Source organism: Equus quagga, chromosome 1, assembly GCF_021613505.1.
Source record: "Equus quagga isolate Etosha38 chromosome 1, UCLA_HA_Equagga_1.0, whole genome shotgun sequence".
NCBI lineage: Eukaryota > Metazoa > Chordata > Mammalia > Perissodactyla > Equidae > Equus > Equus quagga.
The window spans coordinates 134,625,239-134,643,358 of NC_060267.1; the positions used below are offsets into that span (position 1 = coordinate 134,625,239).

General features: G+C 37.6%; 1 protein-coding gene across 1 annotated transcript; it reads left to right on the plus strand.

Annotated features, from left to right (window-relative positions):
* The first annotated feature begins 1,547 nt into the window (after window positions 1–1,547).
* On the plus strand, window positions 1,548–17,561 carry IQCF1 (IQ motif containing F1). The gene is made up of 4 exons (XM_046686012.1): window positions 1,548–1,574; window positions 16,078–16,188; window positions 16,324–16,416; window positions 17,115–17,561. Exons 1-4 carry the CDS (start codon window positions 1,548–1,550, stop codon window positions 17,559–17,561), a joined length of 678 nt encoding a protein of 225 aa, XP_046541968.1.
* Window positions 17,562–18,120: the final 559 nt, after the last annotated feature.

The window sequence follows — 18,120 nt, forward strand, 5'->3', positions numbered from 1 at the left end:
GGCAAATGCCCAGGAGCAGTTTTGCTGGGTCATATGGTAAATATATATGGTGTGGTAAATATATATTTCTTACTTTGTAAGAAAGTACCACACCATTTTCCAGAGTGACTGTATTTTTCTCATTCTAACTAATATGTGTGAGGGTTCCAGTTACTCATCATTCTTGCCAGTGCTTGGGGTGTCAGGATTTTTAATTTTAGTAATTCTCATAGGGGTTCAGTGGCATCTCATTGTGGTTTTAATTTGCCTTCCCTTAATTGCTAATGATGTTGAACATCTTTTCATGCATTTACTGGCCATCCTCAAATCCTCTTTGGTGAGATGTTTGTTCAAGTCCTTTGCCCATTTTTTATTGGGTTGTTTGTTTACTTATTATTAATTACTCCTTTTACTTTTAACCTGCTTAAATCATTATATTTAACATGAGTTTCTTGTAGAAAGCCTATAATTTGTCTTTAAAATAATCCAATCTGATAATACTTGTCTTTTATTTGGCATATTTAGACTGTTTACACTTAATGTAATTATTGATATAATTTGATTTCAGTCTACATTATATCATTTGTTTTCTGTTGCTCCTTCTGTTATTTCCCCACTCTGTCCCTCCATTCCTGATTTCTTTTGGGTTATTTAAATATATTTTAGTGTTCCATTTTAATTTATCTCTTGGCTTTTTGGATATGTTTCTTTGTATTTTTTTTAGTGTTTGCTCCAGGGATTACAATATACATACTGAACTTTTCATAATATGCTTAAAATTAATATTTTACCACTTGAAGTAAAATGTGGAAACTCCACAACCACATCAATCTCTTTATCTTCACCCTTCTGTGTAATTGTTGCCGTGTCTATTACGCTTAGATCCTTTGAGAGTCCCACCAGACAATGCTATAACGGTAGTCAAACATATTTTAAAGAACTTAAGAAAAAGAGTCTATTACATTTACCCAGATATTTACCATTTCTGTTGTACTGTCTTCATTACTGAAGTTCCAAGTTTCCCTCCGGTATGATTTCCCTTCTTCCTGAAGAATTTCCTTTAGCGTTTCTTTAAGAGCAGATCTGTTAAGCAGCCAATTCTCTTATTTCCTTCATCTGAGAACGTCTTTATATAACTCTTATTCTTGAAGGGTATTTTTGCTGGATACAGAATTCTGGGTGACAGTTTTTCTTCTTAAGCACTTTAAGAATGTTGTTCCGCTGTTTCTTGGTCTCTGGTCTCTACGATTTCTGATGAGAAATCCACAGTCATTTGAATCATTGTTCCTCTATAAGTAATGCATCATTTTTCCTTGGTTGCTTTTATGATTTTTTTCTTTATCTTTGGTTTTCAACAGTTTAATTATGATGTATCTGGGCATGGTTTTCTTGAGTATATCTTTTTCTAAAATCATGTTAAAATACACATAATGTGAAATTTACTTTCTTAAACATTTTTAAATGTACAGTTTGGTGGTATTAAATACATTCACATTGTTGTGTAGCTATCACCATCATCCATTCCCATCACTCTTGTAAATCTGAAACTGATTGGTTCTGGGACCCCCATGGATAGCAAAATCCGCAATGCTCAAGTACTTTAGTTGGCCCTCCAGCAGCCTCGGGTTCACAGCCAGGGTCTAACCAACTGCAGATCATAAACATAGTCTGTGGTCCATGGTTGGTTGAATGGATGCAGAACCTGTGGATATGGAGGGTCAACTGTACCTATTAACCAATAAGTCCTGCTTCTTCCCTTCCCGCTCTTTTGCAACCAACTTTTTACTTTCTGTCTTTATGATTTTGACTACTCTTAAGTACCTCATATGAGTCGAGTTATACAGTATTTGTCTTTTTGTGACTGGCTTAGTTCACTTAGCATAGTATCCTCAAGATTCATCCATGTGTAGTATATTGTAGAATTTCCTTCCGTTTTAAAGCTGAATAATATTCCTTTGTATGTATATACCACATTTAGCTTATGCATTTGTTCGTCAATGGACGCTTGGCTTGCTTACACATTTTAGCTATTGTGAACAATGCTGCTATGAACATAGGTGTACAAATATCTCTTCGAGACCCTGCTTTCATTTCTTTTGAGTATATACCTAGAAGTGGAATTGTTGGGTCATATAGTCATTCTATTTTTGATTTTTTGAGGAACCTCCATACTATTTTTCAGAGTGTACCATTTTACATTCCCACCAACAGTGCACAAAAGTTCCAGTTTCTCCACACTCTTGCCAACACTTATTTTATGGTTTTTTGATAGTAGTCATCCTAATGAGTGTGAGGTGGTATCTCATTTTAATTTTGATTTGCATTTACCTAATGATTAATGATGTTGAGCATTGTCTCATGTGCTTATTGGCCATTCGTGTATCTCCTTTGGGGAAATGTCTATTCAAGTCCTTTGCCCATTTTTGAATCAGGTTGTTTGTTTTGCTGTTGTTGATGGAATATATCCTTTTTGGTGTTTGCTGAGATTCTTAAATCTGTAAATTTATGTCTTTCACAAAATTTGGGAAGTTTTTAGCCTTTATTTTCTTCAAAAACTCTTTCTACACCAATTTCCTTCTCCTTTCTTCCTGGGACTCCAATAACATGAATGTTAGATCTTTTGATATTGTTCCACAGATTGCTGAGGCTCTTTTTATTTTTTTTCAATACTTTTTCTCTCCGTTCAGCTTATCGAATTTCTATTACTCAGTAGTCAAGCTCAGTAACTGATTTCTCTGTCATCTCCATTCTGCTAATGAGCCTGTCAGTGAATTCTTTATTTCAGATATTGTAATTACCGTTATAAAATTTCCATTTGGCTCCTTTTTTGTTTTGTTTTATTTTAGCTTTTATGTCCCTTCTGAGAACTCCTATCTTTCCATTCATTTAGAAAGGGTTCACCTTTACCTCATGGATGATGTTTATAACTGCTTAAAAGTCTTTGTCTGATACTTCAAACATTTAATTGTCCTTGATAATTAATCAGATTTTCCTGGCTCTTCGTATGTTGAGTAATTTTGGATTGTATCCTAGACATTTCCACTAGCCAAGGAGATGGTTTTTCAGGAGCTCATAGCACCACCACTGTGGCAGTGCAGCTCTGTGGCTCAACCTTGGGGTAGGGCAATGGGAGGAAAAAGGAAAACAGAAACAAAAAGGGATGCTGGCCATAGTCTCTGGCTTGAGGAAGTGTCTTTTTCTGATTCTCTTGTAAAAAGAGGGGCTTTGTCTTGGATTATTTGCTGTCGGTACTTGTGCAGTTCTGCGTTTCGGGCTGCCTTCAACTTTGACCTGGAAACTGGAACTAATTGTTCTTCAAGTTTTGACTCTTCCCCATTCTGCCTGCTATTGTTTCTTTTTCTGAACCCAGTTGCTTTTTGTATTCTATCCAGGGTTTTTTTTTGTAGTCATTGGGAAAGATTGGCTGTAGTACCCTTACTCCATCTTGACAGCACTGGACTCAACAGTATTTTAAAGAAATTTTAAAAGATGATCTTTTTTGTTTACTCACACATTTACCACTTCTGAGCCTTTCATTCCTACCTGCTGATCTGGGCTTCCATTTGGGATCTTCCTTTAGCAATTCTTGTTGTATGAATCTGCTGGTGATAAGCTTTCTCAACTCTTGTTTTTCTGAAAATGTCTTTATTTCAACTTCATAAAAAAATCAAGGTATATGGGGCCGGCCCGGTGGCGCAGTGGTAAAGTTTGCACGTTCTGCTTCTCTGCGGCCCAGGGTTCGCTGGTTCGGATCCTGGGTGCAGATATGGCACCGCTTGGCAGAAGCCATGCTGTGGAAGGCGTCCCACGTATAAAGTAGAGGAAGATGGGCACAGATGTTAGCTCAGGGCCAGTCTTCCTCAGCAAAAAGAGGAGGATTGGCAGTAGTTAGCTCAGGGCTAATCTTCCTAAAAAAAAAAACACACCACAGTAGGATACCACTGTGTATCCATTAAGATGGCTAAAATGAAAGAAAAAAAAAAAACAGAACCAAGTGTTGGCAAGATGGAACAAGCCATTTGGAAATTAGTTTGGCTGTTTCTGATAAAATTAAGCATACACCTACAACTATTCTATGACTCAGCAATTGCACTCCTAGGTATTTACTCAAACGAATAAAAACATTTGTGTTCACAAAAAGACCTGTACAGGAATGCTTGCAGCATTATATTCATAATAGCCAAATACTGGAAACAAGTCAAATGTCTATAAACAGGAGAATGGTAAATAAATTTTATGAGTATACTCATAAAATGTAATACTATTAAACAATAAAAAGCAAAGTATTAATGATACATGCAATAACATGGATAAATCTTACAGACATGATGTTGAGGGAAAAAAGCCAAACACAAAATACGATATATTGGGGCCTGCCCGGTACCAAGTGGTCAAGTTCGCACACTCTGCTTTGGTGGCCCAGGATTTCCCCGGTTCAGATCTTGGGTGCAGACCTAGCACCGTTCATCAAGCCATGTTGAGGCGACATCCCATATAGCAGAACTAGAAGGACCTACCACTACGACATATACAACTATACACTGGGGGCCGTTAGGGAGAAGAAGAAAAAAAAATAAAAGATTGGCAACAGATGTTAGGTCAGGGCCAATCTTACAGAAAAAGAAACAGAACATATCGTATAATTCCATTTATATGAACTTTTAAAACATGCAAAACTAATAAATAGCGAAAGGAATCAGAACAGTGTTTGCCTCTGGTAGTTGAGGTTGATTAGAAAGAGGCACAAAGAAACTTTCTGGGGTGATAGAAATGTTCTATATCTTGATGAGGTCTAGATTATGGGATATATGCATTTGCCAAAACTCAGTTAACTGCACATTTAAGATTTCCTTATTTCACTATACATAAATTATACCTTGATTTTTTTTTTTTTGAGGAAGATTAGCCCTGAGATAACTACTGCCAATCCTCCTCTTTTTGCTGAGGAAGACTGGCCCTGAGCTAACATCTGTGCCCATCTTCCTCTACTTTATACGTGGGACGCCAGCCACAGCATGACTTTTGCCAAGCAGTGCCATGTCCGCACCCGGGATCCGGACCGCGAACCCCCGGCCTCCGAGAAGCCAGACATGCAAACTTAACTGCTGCACCCCTGGGCTGGCCCCTGCCATTGTGGTTTAAACCATACCTTTCCCTAATGAGTAATGTTGAGCAACTTTTCATGTGTTTAGTGGTCATTTGTATATTTCTTTTGAGAAGTATTGGTTTAAGCCTTTTGTCCATTTTCTTTTTGGTTGCCAGTCTTTATTATTGAGTTGTAGAAGTTTTTATATTCTAGATATGAGTCCTTTGTCAGATATACATATTGTTAATGTTCTTTTCCCCAGCCTGTGACTTTTAAAAAATGCTGTCTTTCAATAAGCAGACAGTTTTAATTTGGTTGAAGTCCGATCTGTCAATATTTTATACTTAGTACTTGCTTTGTCCTAAGAAATCTTTGTCAACTCTAAGGTCACAAAATAATTGTCCTGGATTTTTTTCTAGAAACTTTACAGTTTTAGCTTTAGTTTTTGTTTAGGTCTATGATCCATCTTGAATTAATTTTTTTTTATCTATGATGTTAGATAGGGATCAAAATTCTTTCTTTTCCATTGAAAAATGCACTTCCTTTTTGCATTGAATTATCTTGGTACATTAAAAAAAATCAATAGACTGTGTAAATGTGAGTCTATTTCTAGCTTCTCTTTTCTGTTTTGTTGATCTGTTTCTCTTCTTACACTAAAACCACACTGTCTTGATTACAGTAACTTTATTGTTTTTCAAGACAGTAAGTCTTGAAATCAGATAATATAAATTCTTCAACTTTGCACTTCTATATCAAGAATTTCCCAAATGATCATTGATGTATAGAAATATAGTTGATTTTTGCATGTTGCTCTTGTATCTTCCAATTTTGGGGGTGCTTTTTATTTTTAAACTTTATTGAGTTTTACTGAGATATAATTCACATGCCATACAATTCACTCATTTAAAGTATACAGTTCAATGGTTTTTAGTATATTCACAAATATGTGCAAAGAACACCCTGGGTGTCTTCCTTGCTTACTAAATTCCCTTAACAGTTCTAGTAGTTTCTGGGGTATATTTCTTTGGGAATTTTCATGTACATAATCATGCTGTCTGCAAATAACACAGACACAATTCTTTAAAATATCTTTTTAGGCATTGCGTTTCACTTTCTTACCTTATTGCACTGGCTAGGACCTTTAGTACATTGTTAAATAGAAGTGGTAAGAGCAGACTTTTTTGTTTTATTTCCATATCTTTATTTTTGAAGGTTATTTTTCTGAGTATAGAATTCTATGTTGGCTTTTTCCCCATTTCTTTAGCACTTCACAATGTCATTCCATTTTCTTCTGGCTTCTGTTTCTTTATGATGGCAAGTCATCTATCATTTTAATTTTTCTTCCCCTAAATGTAATGCAACCTTTTCCCCTGATTTCTTTCTAAAGATTTTCTTTTTATCTGTTTTGGCAATTTCACTATGTTGTGCCTACATGTGGTTTCATTTGTGTTTATCACGTTTTTGTACTTTTTTGACCTGTCTTTGAGCTTAATAATCTTTTCTTTTTTTTGAGGAAGATTAGCCCTGAGCTAACATCTGCTGCCAATCCTCCTCTTTTTGCTGAGGAAGACTGGCCCTGAGCTAACATCCATGCCCATCTTCCTCTACCTTATATGTGGGACGCCTACTACAGCATGGCTTGCCAAGTGGTGCCATGTCTGCACCCGGGATCCAAACCAGCGAACCCTGGGCGCCCGAAGCGGAATGTGCAAACTCAACCTCTGCGCCACCAGGCCAGCCCAACAATCTTTTCTTTTGTTACCCTATCCAGTGAAGTATATATTTTGGATATTGTATTTTTCAGTTTTAGAATTTCTACTTAGTTCTTTTATTTGTTTTTTAGAGTTTCTACTTGTCTGCTGAAATCCTTCATCTTTTCACTCATTTTGTCTACCTTTTACTCTAAATTCTTTATCCATTATATCCACATTTATATCATATTAGTTATTTTAGAGTCCTTGTCTGCTAATTCTGACATATGAGTCATCTATGGATCTGCTTCTATTGATTTTTTCCTTTTGATCACAGGTCATATTTTCCTACTTCTTCATGTGTCTTGTTTTTAAATTGTGTGCCAAGCACTGTGGATAAAGGCAGTGGAGATGAAGGCAGGCCATTTGTCAAATAATCAGGAGTTCTGTTGGATTGGGACTGGCTTGCCACTTTAGTTAATTGTCATCCACCTCAGTTTCAAGTGTCTTGTGGGTGGGATAAGACCCCTTTCTTCCTAAGAACTGTGGAATCTTAGCACTGTGAGACTCGAGATCACTCTCTGCCGTCCAGCTCAGTCACCGGCTCTCTGATCCAGCAGAAGCCCGATGAGAAGAGTGGTGATTGCAGAGGACTCTGCGTGTGGGGCTTTTCCAGGGAGCCATTAGTCTAATAGCTCACACGCATCAGTTGAAAGTTCAGCTGGTTTCTCCTCTACTTATCAACATGTCTCTGCATATGGCAGACTCACCCCTCCATGTCGCTGTATCCAGAAATTTAGTAAGGATTCACAGGCATGAAAGCAGCCACCAACTTCTGTTTAAATTTGGTTCACTTGGACTTTTTTCCCTCCAGCTTTTTTTGAGGTAAAATTGACAAATATATTTAAAGCATACAATAGGATGATTTGATATAAGTATACTTAGTGAAATTGTTACCACAATCAGGTTGATTAACACATCCATCACCTCACATAGTTACCTTTTTCTTTTTTTGGTGAGAACACTTGATATCCTTTTAGAAAATTTCAAATATGCATATAGTGTTATTAACTATAGTCACTATGCTGTACATTAGATTCCCAGAACTTATTCATCTGATAGCTGAAGACCTGTATCCTTTGACCAGCTTCTCCCCATCTTACTAACCCCTGAGCCTCTGGTAACCACTAGAAATCACTCTTGTTTTTATGAATTCGATTTTTTTTCAGACTGCACGTAGAAATGAGATGGTAAAGTATTTGTCTTTCTCTGACTGAGTTATTTTACTTAGTATAATTCCTCTAGGTTCATGTCATTGCAAATGGAAGGATTTCCTTCTTTCTCATGGCTGAATAATATTCCAATATATATCTGTATCTGTCTATATCATCTATCTATCTATAGATATAAACACATTCATCTATATATCACATTTTTAAAATCCATTCATCTGTTGATGGCCACGTAGGTTGTTTCCATGTCTTGGCTAATGTGGATTCAGTGAACAGGGGAGTACAGGTTTCTCTTTGAGATAGTTATTTAATTTCCTTTGGATATATATCCAGAAGTGGGATTGCTGATCATATCCTAGTTATATTTTTAATTTGGGGGGAAACTCCATACTACTTTTGTAGTGGCTGTACCAATTTACATTCCACAAACCATGCACAAAGTTTCCCTTTTCTCTACAGCCTCACCAGGTCTTGTTATCTCTTGTCTTTTTTTTTTTCCTGAGGAAGATTTGCTCTAAGCTAATGTCTGTTGCCAATCTTCCTCTTTTTTTTATTTGAGGAGAATTAGCCCTGAGCTAACATCTGTGCCAGTCTTCATCTACTTTGTATGGGGGTCACCACCACAGCATGGCTGACAAGTGGTGTAGGGCTGTGCCCAGGATCTGAACCCATGAACCTGGGCCACAGAAGTGGAGTGTGCTGAACTTAACCACTACACCATGGGGCTGGCCTTTCTCGTCCTTTTTTTTTTTAAATTGCGGTAACATTGGTTTATAACATTAAACAATAAATTTCAGGTGTACATCATAATATATTTTGAATTCTGTGTAGATTGCATCATGTTCACCACCCAAAGATTAATTACAATCCATCACCACACATTTGTGTCTAATCACTCCTTTCTCCCTCCTCCCTCCCCACTTCCCCACTGATAACCACCAATCCAATCTCCATTGCTATGTATTTGTTTGTTGTTGTTTTTATCTTCTGAGTGAGATCATACGGTATTTAGCTTTCTCCCTCTGACTTATTTCACTCAGCATAATACGCTCAGGGTCCATCCATGTTGTCACAAATGGCCGGATTTCATCATTTCTTATGGCTGAGTAGTATTCCATTGTGTATATATACCATATCTTCTTTATCCGTTCATCCCTTGATGGGCACCTAGGTTGCTCCAAGTCTTGGCTATTGTGAATGATGCTGTGATGAGCATAGGGGTGCATGGATCTTTATGCATTTGTGTTTTCAAGTTCTTTGGATAAATACCCAGCAGTGGAATACCTGGATTGTATGATAGATCTATTCTTAATTTTCTGAGGATACTCCATACTGTTTTCCATAGTGGCTGCACCAGTTTGCACTCCCACCAGCAGTGTATGAGGGTTCCCTTCTTTCTACATCCTCTCTAATGCTTATTAGTAAATAAATTTCCTGTCTTATTAATTATAGCCATTCTGGTGGGAGTGAGGTGCTATCTCATTGTAGTTTTATTTTTTTAAAGATTGGCACCTGAGCTAACAACTGTTGCTAATCTTTTTTTTTTTTTTTTTTTTTTTGCATTTTCTACCCAAATCCCCCCAGTACATAGCTGTATATTTTAGTTGTGGGTCCTTCTACTTGTGGCATGTGGGATGCTGCCTCAGTGTGGCCTGATGAGTGGTGCCATGTCTGCATGCAGGATCCGAACCAGTGAAACACTGGGCCGCCAAAGCAGACCGCGCAAACTTAACCACTTGGCCATGGGGCCGGCCCCCATTGTAGTTTTGATTTGCATTTCCCTGATAGTTAATGATGTTGAGCATCTTTTCGTGTGCCTGTTGGCCATCTGTATATCTTCTTTGGAGAAATCTCTGTTCGGATCTTTTGCCCATTTTTAAATTGGGTTGTTAGTTTTTTTGTTGTTGAGATGTATGAATTCTTTGTATATTTTGTATATTAATCCCTTATCTGATATATGATTTGCAAATATCTTCTCCCAATTGTTAGGTTGTCTTTCGTTTTGTTGATGGTTGCTTTTGCTGTGCAAAAACTTTCTAGTTTGATATAGTCCCATTTGTTTATTTTTTCTATTGTTTCCTTTGCCTGGTCAGACATGGTATTGGAAAAAAATGCTGCTAAGACCGAAGTTGAAGAGTGTGCTGCCTGTGTTTTCTTCTAGAAGTTTCATGGTTTCAGATCTTACATTCAAGTCTTTAATCCATTTTGAGTTTATTTTTGTATATGGTGTAAGATAATGGTCTACTTTCATTCTTTTACATGTGGCTGTCCAACACCATTTATTGAAGAGACTCTCCTTTCTCCATTATATATTCTTGGCTCCCTTGTTGAAAATTAGCTGTCCATAGATGTGTGGGTTTATTTCTGGGCTTTCGAATCTGTTCCATTGATCTGTCTGTCTGTTTTTGTGCCAGCACCATGCTGTTTTGGTTACTATGTCTTTGTAGTATATTTTGAAATCAGGGAGTGTGATACCTCCAGCTTTGTTCTTTTTTTTCAGGATTCCTTTGGCTACTTGGAGTCTTTTGTTGTTCCATATAAATGTTAGGATTCTTTGTTCCATTTCTGTGAAAAATGTTGTTGGAACTTTGACAGAGATTGCATTGAATCCACAGATTGCTTTAGGAAGTATGGACATTTTAACTAATTCTCCCAATCTAAGAGCACGGAATATCTTTCCGTTTCTTTGTGTCCTCTTCAATTTCTTTCAACAATGTTTTATAATTTTCAGTGTAAAAATCTTTCACCTTTTGGTTAAGTTTATTCCTGAGTATTTTATTCTTTTTGTTGCAATTGTAAATGACATTGTATTCTTAATTTCTCTTTCTGCTACTTTGTTGTTAGTGTATAGAAACACAACTGATTTTTGTATGTTGATTTTGGATCCTGCAACTTGACTGTATTCATTTCTTATTTCTAAAAGTTTTTTTGAGGCTGTTTAGGGTTTTCTAGATATAAAATCATGTCATCTGCAAACAGTGACAGTTTCACTTCTTCCTTTCCAATTTGGATCCATTATATTTCTTTTTCTTGCCTGATTGCTCTGGCTAGGACTTCCAATGCTATGTTAAATAAGAAAGGTGAAAGTGAGCATCCTTGTCTGGTTCCTCTTCTTAAAGGGATAGCTTTCAGTTTTTCTCCACTGAGAATGATATTAGCAGTGGGTTTGTCATATACAGTCTTTATCATGTTGAGGTATTTTCTTTCTATACCCATTTTATTTAGAGTTTTTATCATAAATGGATGCTGTATTTTGTCAAATGCTTTCTCTGTATCTAATGAGATGATCATGTGATTTTTATTCTTCATTTTGTTAATGTGGGGTATCACATTGATTGATTTTCAGATGTTGAACCATCCCTGCATCCCGAGAATAAATCCCACTTGATCATGGTGTATGATCCTTTTAACGTATTGTTGTATTTGATTTGCTAGTATTTTGCTGAGGATTTTTGCATCTATGTTCATCAGTGATATTGGCCTGTAATTCTCTTTTTTTTGTGTTGTCCTTGTCTGGTTTTGGTATCAGGATAATGTTGGCTTCGTAGAATGAGTTAGGAAGCTTCCCCTCCTCTTCAATTTTTTGGAAAAATTTGAGAAGGATAGTTATTAAGTCTTTGAATATTTGGTAGAATTCACCAGGGAAGCCATCTGGTCCTAGACTTTTATTTTTTGGGAGATTTTTAATTACTGTTTCAATCTCCTTACTGGTGATTGGTCTATTCAAATTTTTTATTTCTTCTTCATTCAGTTTTGGAAGGTTGTATGATTCTCAGAATTTATCCATTTCTTCTAGATTATCCAATTTGTTGGTGTATAGCTTTTCATAGTATTCTCTTATAATCTTTTGTATTTCTGAAGTGTCTGTTGTAATTTCTCCTCTTTCATTTTTGATTTTATTTATTTGAGGCTTCTCTCTTTTTTCCTTTGCGAGTCTAGCTAAAGGTTTTTCAATTTTGTTTATCTTTTCAAAGAACCAGCTCTTGGTTTCATTCACTTTTCCTATTTTTTTTTAAGTCTCTATTTCATTTATTTCCACTCTGATTTTTATTATTTCCTTCCTTCTGCTAATTTGGAAGCAGTTTGTTCTTCTTTTTCCAGTTCCTTTAGGTGCAATGTTAGACTGCTTATTTTATTTGGGATTTTTCTTATTCATTGAGGTAGGCCTGAATTGCTATAAACTTCCCTCTTAGAACCACTTTTGCTGTATCCCATAGATTTTGGCATGTCGTATTTTCATTTTCATTTGTCTCCAGGTATCTTTTGCTCTTGTTAGTGTATAATAACACAACTGATTTTTGTCTTGACTTTGTATCCAGAAACCTTACCGAATTCGTTTATTAGTTCTAACAATTTATTGGTGGAGAATTTAGGGCTTTTAATATTTGGGATCATGTTTCTGCAATTAGAGATCATTTTAATTTTTCTTTTCCAATTTGGATGCCTTTTATTACTTTTCTCACCTAATAGCTGTGGCTAGGACTTCCACTACTATGTTGAATAAGAGTGGTGAGAGTGGGCACCCTTACTTATCTTGTTCCTAATCTTAGAGGAAAAGTTTTCAGCTTTTCCCTGTTGAGTGTGATGTTAGCTGTGGGCTTGTCATATAAGGCATTTATTATGTTGAGGTACGTTTCGTCTCTATCAAATTTGTTGACAGTCTTTATCATGAAAGGATTTTGAATTTTTCAAATGCTTTTTCTATATCTATTGGGATGATCATATGATTTTTATCCTTCATTCTGTTAATGTGGTATATCACATTTATTAATTTGCATATGTTGAACCATCCTTGCATCCCAGGGATAAATCCCACTTGATTGTGATGTATGATCCTTTTAAAGTGCTGTTGAATTTGGTTTGCTATTATTTTGTTGAGAATGTTTGTATCTATGTTCTTCAGGGATATTGGCCTGTAGTTTTCTTTTCTTGTAGCATCCTTGTCTGGCTTTGGTATCAGGATAATGCTGTCTTCATAAAACGAGTTTGGAAGTGTTCCCACCTCTTAAATTTTTTGAGAGAGTTTGAGAAGGATTGGTATTAATTCCTCTTTAAATGTTTGGTAGAATTCACCAGTAAAGCCATCAGGTTCTGGTCTTATCTTTGTTGGGAGGCTTTTGATTACTGCTTCAATCTTCTTACTCACTATTGGTCTGTTCAGATTTTCTATCTCTTCATGATTCAGTCTTGGTAGATTGTATATTTCTAGGAGTTTATCCATTTCTTCTAGGTTATCCTACTTGTTGGCATACGGTTGTTCATAGTAGTCTCTTATGATCTTTTGTGTTTCTGTGGTATCAGTTGTAAGGTCTCTTCTTTCATTTCTGATTTTATTTATTTGAGTCTTCTCTTTTTTTTCTTAGTCTAACTAAAGTTTGTCAATTTTTTTGTCTTTTAAAAAAATAGCTTAGTTTTTGTGCTTTCTTATATTGTTTTTTTCTGGTCTCCATTTCCTTTATTTCTGCTCTGGTCTTTGTTATTTCCTTCCTTATGCTAACTTCGGGCTAATTTTTTTTGTAGTTCCTTGAAGTGTAAAGTTAGATTTTTATTTGAGATGTTTCTTTTTCCTTAATGTAGGCATTTATTGCTACAAAATTCCCTCTTAGAACTACTTTTGCTGCATTCCATAAGTTTTGGTATGTTGTGTTTCCATTTTTGTTTGTTTCATGATTTTTTTTGATTTTTTTCTTTGATCCATTTGTTGTTCAGGAGTGTGTTGTTTAATTTCCACATATTTGTGAGTCTTCCAGTTTTCCTTCTGTTATTGATTTCTAGTTTCATATCATTATGATCAGAAAAGATACTTGGTATGATTCAATCTTCTTAAATTTGTTAAGACTTGTTTTGTGACCTTACATATGATCTATTCTGGAGAATGTTCTGTGTGCACTTGAGAAGAATGTGTATTCTTGTGCTGTTGGAATATTCTGTATATATCTGTATATGTCTATTAGGTCCATTTGGTTAAAGTATAGCTCAAGTCCAATTTTCCCTTATTGATTTTCAGCCAGCCCCCAGGGCCCAACTGCAGCACACAGGGGTTCAAGTTGGTGAAGGTGTCAATGTCCATGGAGACATTTTCCTATCCATTGTAGAAAGTAGGGTGTTGAAGTCCCCTGCTGTTATTATATTGTTGTTTTCTTCTCCTTTCAGATCTGTTAGTAGTTGCTTAATATATTTAGATTCTCCAGTGTTCTTTTAAATTGTTACAACTTCTTGATGAATTGATCCCTTTATCATTATAAAATGACTTTCTTTATCTCTTATTATAGTTTGACTTAAAGTCTATTTTGTCTGATATGAGTGTGGTTGTCCCTGCTTTCTTTTGGGTTCCATTTACATGGAATATCTTTTTCCATCCCTTCACTTTTAGCCTTTGTTTATCCTTAAAACTGAAGTGAGTCTTTGTTAGGCAGCATATAGTTGGGCTTTTTTTTTTTTTTAATCCATTTAGCCACTCTCTATCTTTTGATTGGAGAACTTAATTCATTTATATTTAAAGTACTTATTGATAATGAAGACTTATTAATGCCATCTTATTGCTTATTTTCTGGCAGCTTTGTAGTTCCTTTGTTCCTTTCTCCCTCTCATGCTCTCTTCCTTTGTGAATTGGTGTTTTTCCATAGCGATATGCTTTGATTCCCTTCTTTTATCTTTTGTGTATGTTTATAGGTTTTTACTCTGTGGCTACTTTGAGGCTTACATAAAATATCTTATAGTTATAATAGTCTATTTTAAGTTGATAACAACTTCAATTGCATACATCTACCCCACCCTGTTACTCCTCCCCTAATTTTGTTTTTGATGTCACAATTTACATCTTTTTATATTGTGTATTTATAACAAATTATTGTAGCTATAGCTATTTTTAATACTCTTATCCTGTAACCTTTATACTAGAGTTGAGTAATTAACACATCACCAAATTACAGTATTAGAGTATTCTGAATTTGACTATATACTTAGTTTTACCAGTGTGTTTTATTTTTTCATATGTTTTCTTTTACTAATTAGTGTCCTTTTTCATTTCAGCTTGAAGAACTCCTTTCAGCATTTCTTGTAAGGCAGGTCTAGTGGTGATGAACCCCCTCACCTTTTGTCTGGGAAAGTCTTTATCTTGCCTTCCTTTCTACAGGACAGCTTTGCTGGGTAAAGTATTCTTGGTTGGCAGATTTTTCTTTCAGCACTTGAATATATCATCCCACTTTCTCATGGCCTGCAAGGTTTCTGCTGAGAAATCCACTGATAGCCTTGTGGGAGTTTCCTTATATGTGAGAAATTTTTATTCTCTTGCTGCTTTTAAAATTCTTTCTTTGTCTTTGATTTTAGACAGTTTTGCAATACTATGTCTTTGATAAGATCCCTTTGGATTGAATCTGGGGACCTATGAGTGTCATGAACTGGAAGTCCAAATCTTTTCCTGGATTTGGACATGCTCAGCTATTATTTCTTTAGCTGAGCTTTCTTCCCCTTTCTGTCTGTCAGCCCTGCTAAGGATTCTGATGCTTTCTCAGAGCTTTTCTATGCATTTGCCTGCTCCACACTTCTTGTTCCCACTTGAGGGGAGGGACTCTTAAGATTATATGCTTTCTCTCAACCCTCAAAGTCAGGCTGTTTTCTGATAGCCTCCCGTTTGTTTTCCCTAGGGTGGTGCTGAATGCTCAAGTTTGTGCACTTTTTCCCAATCCTGCAGAGTCAACTTGCTTTCTATGAATGCTCACTAGTCATTTTTTCCTTGGAGAGGGCTAAACTACTGGGAGCCATCTTGGTGCCTGAGTCATAGCTGCCATTATGACATCATAGGTCTCTCCCCTCCAATTTTTCTACCCACACCATGGCTAGAGGAACATAGACCTGAGGGGATTTGAACCATCTGCACCCAATCCATGTGGGACCAGTGGTGAGTAAGAGAGAGACAGACAAACCATGCTTTTTAGAGATGTCCCTATAGATCTCTCTGGGTGAGGGAACCCTCTGACATTTGAATAATACTCTGGGAAACCCTGGAAGCTGGGAATATGTGGGATACTGGATGAAGTACGAGAGAGAGCAGCCTTACTCTTGCCTTTCCCTTAACCGCTGATTTCAGGAGAAGGACCAGCCTAAAAAAATTAATGAACACACTAAAGATGAGCCTCAGGAGAAAGGGGAACTGAATGGTTTATCTTCAGCACCACTGACCTCAGAGAAGAATATGGAGGTAGGAGGAGCCCTGACTTGGATGTCTCTGGTCCTTGTGTCTTAGTGCTTATGGCTAGTGTCTTTTGCATGGTCCAGAGCTAAGAGCAGGAATTAACTCATTCTTATCTGTCCTCTTTCATCATTTTGTTTTCAGGCTAACCCTATGAATATGGTTGAGACAAAGAGAGTGGATGATGCTAATAAGACCCCCAGAGAAGTATCACCTCCTCTCCACATACCATACAGGGCTGGGGCTGGGAATATGGGGGCTGTGTTTGCAGAATGGAATGGCCAACATTTGGGAAGCTTGGCTTAATCAATATTGTGTGTGTGTGTGTTTGAGCTTGTACATCTATGTTTGCTTGTTAAGATTTAAAGTGTGAAAGTCAAGAGAAGTGAAGATGGGGAAGAGATAAGAGAGGTAGAACGTTTTGGGATGGGGGAAACTTTCAATACTATGACATGACAGAGGAAGAGAGTAGGTTGTGAATTGGAGCTGGAGTCAAGGATGAAAGGGCAGGATTAGCAAAGGATGCCACTTCTCCAGCAGATGGGTGGGATCTGAAGGGAAGGGTTATAGATCTTGGTTGGGAGTGCAGGCTCACGTGGAACATGGTAACCCTTTGACTCATAGATCATAGCGTTTGCCTTAGTCTGGCCAACTTGATCTGTGTAAAACTGGTGGCCAGGGCAGATGTACTCCCATTTTACAGTTGGGGACTCTGAGATTCAGAAGTCAACGTGATGTGTCCACGTCCATTAACCAGAGAGGGCTAGCGAAGACAACTTTTGGTCTTCTGGTTCCAGCCAGTGCCTTGCCCAGTGCTTCTGAGGTTCAGAAGAAGGGATGATTATTGATAGGGAATCAGAGTCTGTTCCTGGCATACCCTAGGGCTGAAGTAGGTGGGAAATATTTTCTGAATGTCTCCTCTTTTTTCTTGCTAGATCACAGGAAACCAAAATAAACCCCCTACCAGTGATCCGGAAGTCGTAAAGATCCAGGCCTGGTGGCGTGGTACACTGGTGCGCCGGACGCTGCTGCATGCGGCCCTCAGAGCTTTGATCATTCAGAACTGGTGGAGGCAGAAGCTAGTGAAGCTGCTGGAGGATAAGCGGCGGATGGCACTGGAGACCTTTATACAGAGGGAGTGGGCAGCAGTCAGGCTGCAGTCCTGGGTCCGCATGTGGCGCATCCATCGGCGGTATTGCTGTTTGCTCAACGCTGCCCGCATCATCCAGGCCTACTGGAGGTGCCACTCCTGTGCTACCCAGGGTTTCATCAAGGGCCACTACACAGTCACGGCCAACCAGCTGCATCTCGAGCTAGAGATCTTGCTGGGTTCAGAGCCTTGCATTGTGACGGAGTGTATTCCCCTCCCAATAAAAGAGTGAAGTGGTTTTTCCCCAGCCTCTCTCTGTTTGACAGGCTCCAAGACATCTGGGTAAATGATGGCAGATACTTAGACTCTCATATGTTAGTTCTGAGGAATCAGCAATGGCTGTCTGAGACCCTGAGTTTGTCTCAGGAGAAGGATTCTGAGCCTTTGACTAGACTGAGCAGAGACTGACTGATTAGCAATGTCTGCCATAAATAGGAAGGTTGGAGGTACATATCTGCCATGTTGGCCAACTCAGGGAACATCATTCATGTTTAGTCTATGTAAATGGTGTCTCTCTCCCAGACTGTGTATAATGCAAGCCTAGGGGAGTGGGGTTGGTAATGACAATGGCAGCGTATTTGCCAGGAATTTACCCACCTAGGTCTAGTTGCTCAAGGCTTGTTCTCCCACCCCCATGATTGAGAAGAGCCCACCCACCCCAAGCTCTGATTCTGGCTCCTGTTGGGCTGGCTCCCATACATGGAGGGCAAGGAGAGACCCAAGAAAGAGGTACTCCAGATTGGTAGGTAGCAATTTAATAAGCAAGGGAACTTACATATGAGGCTTGTCTT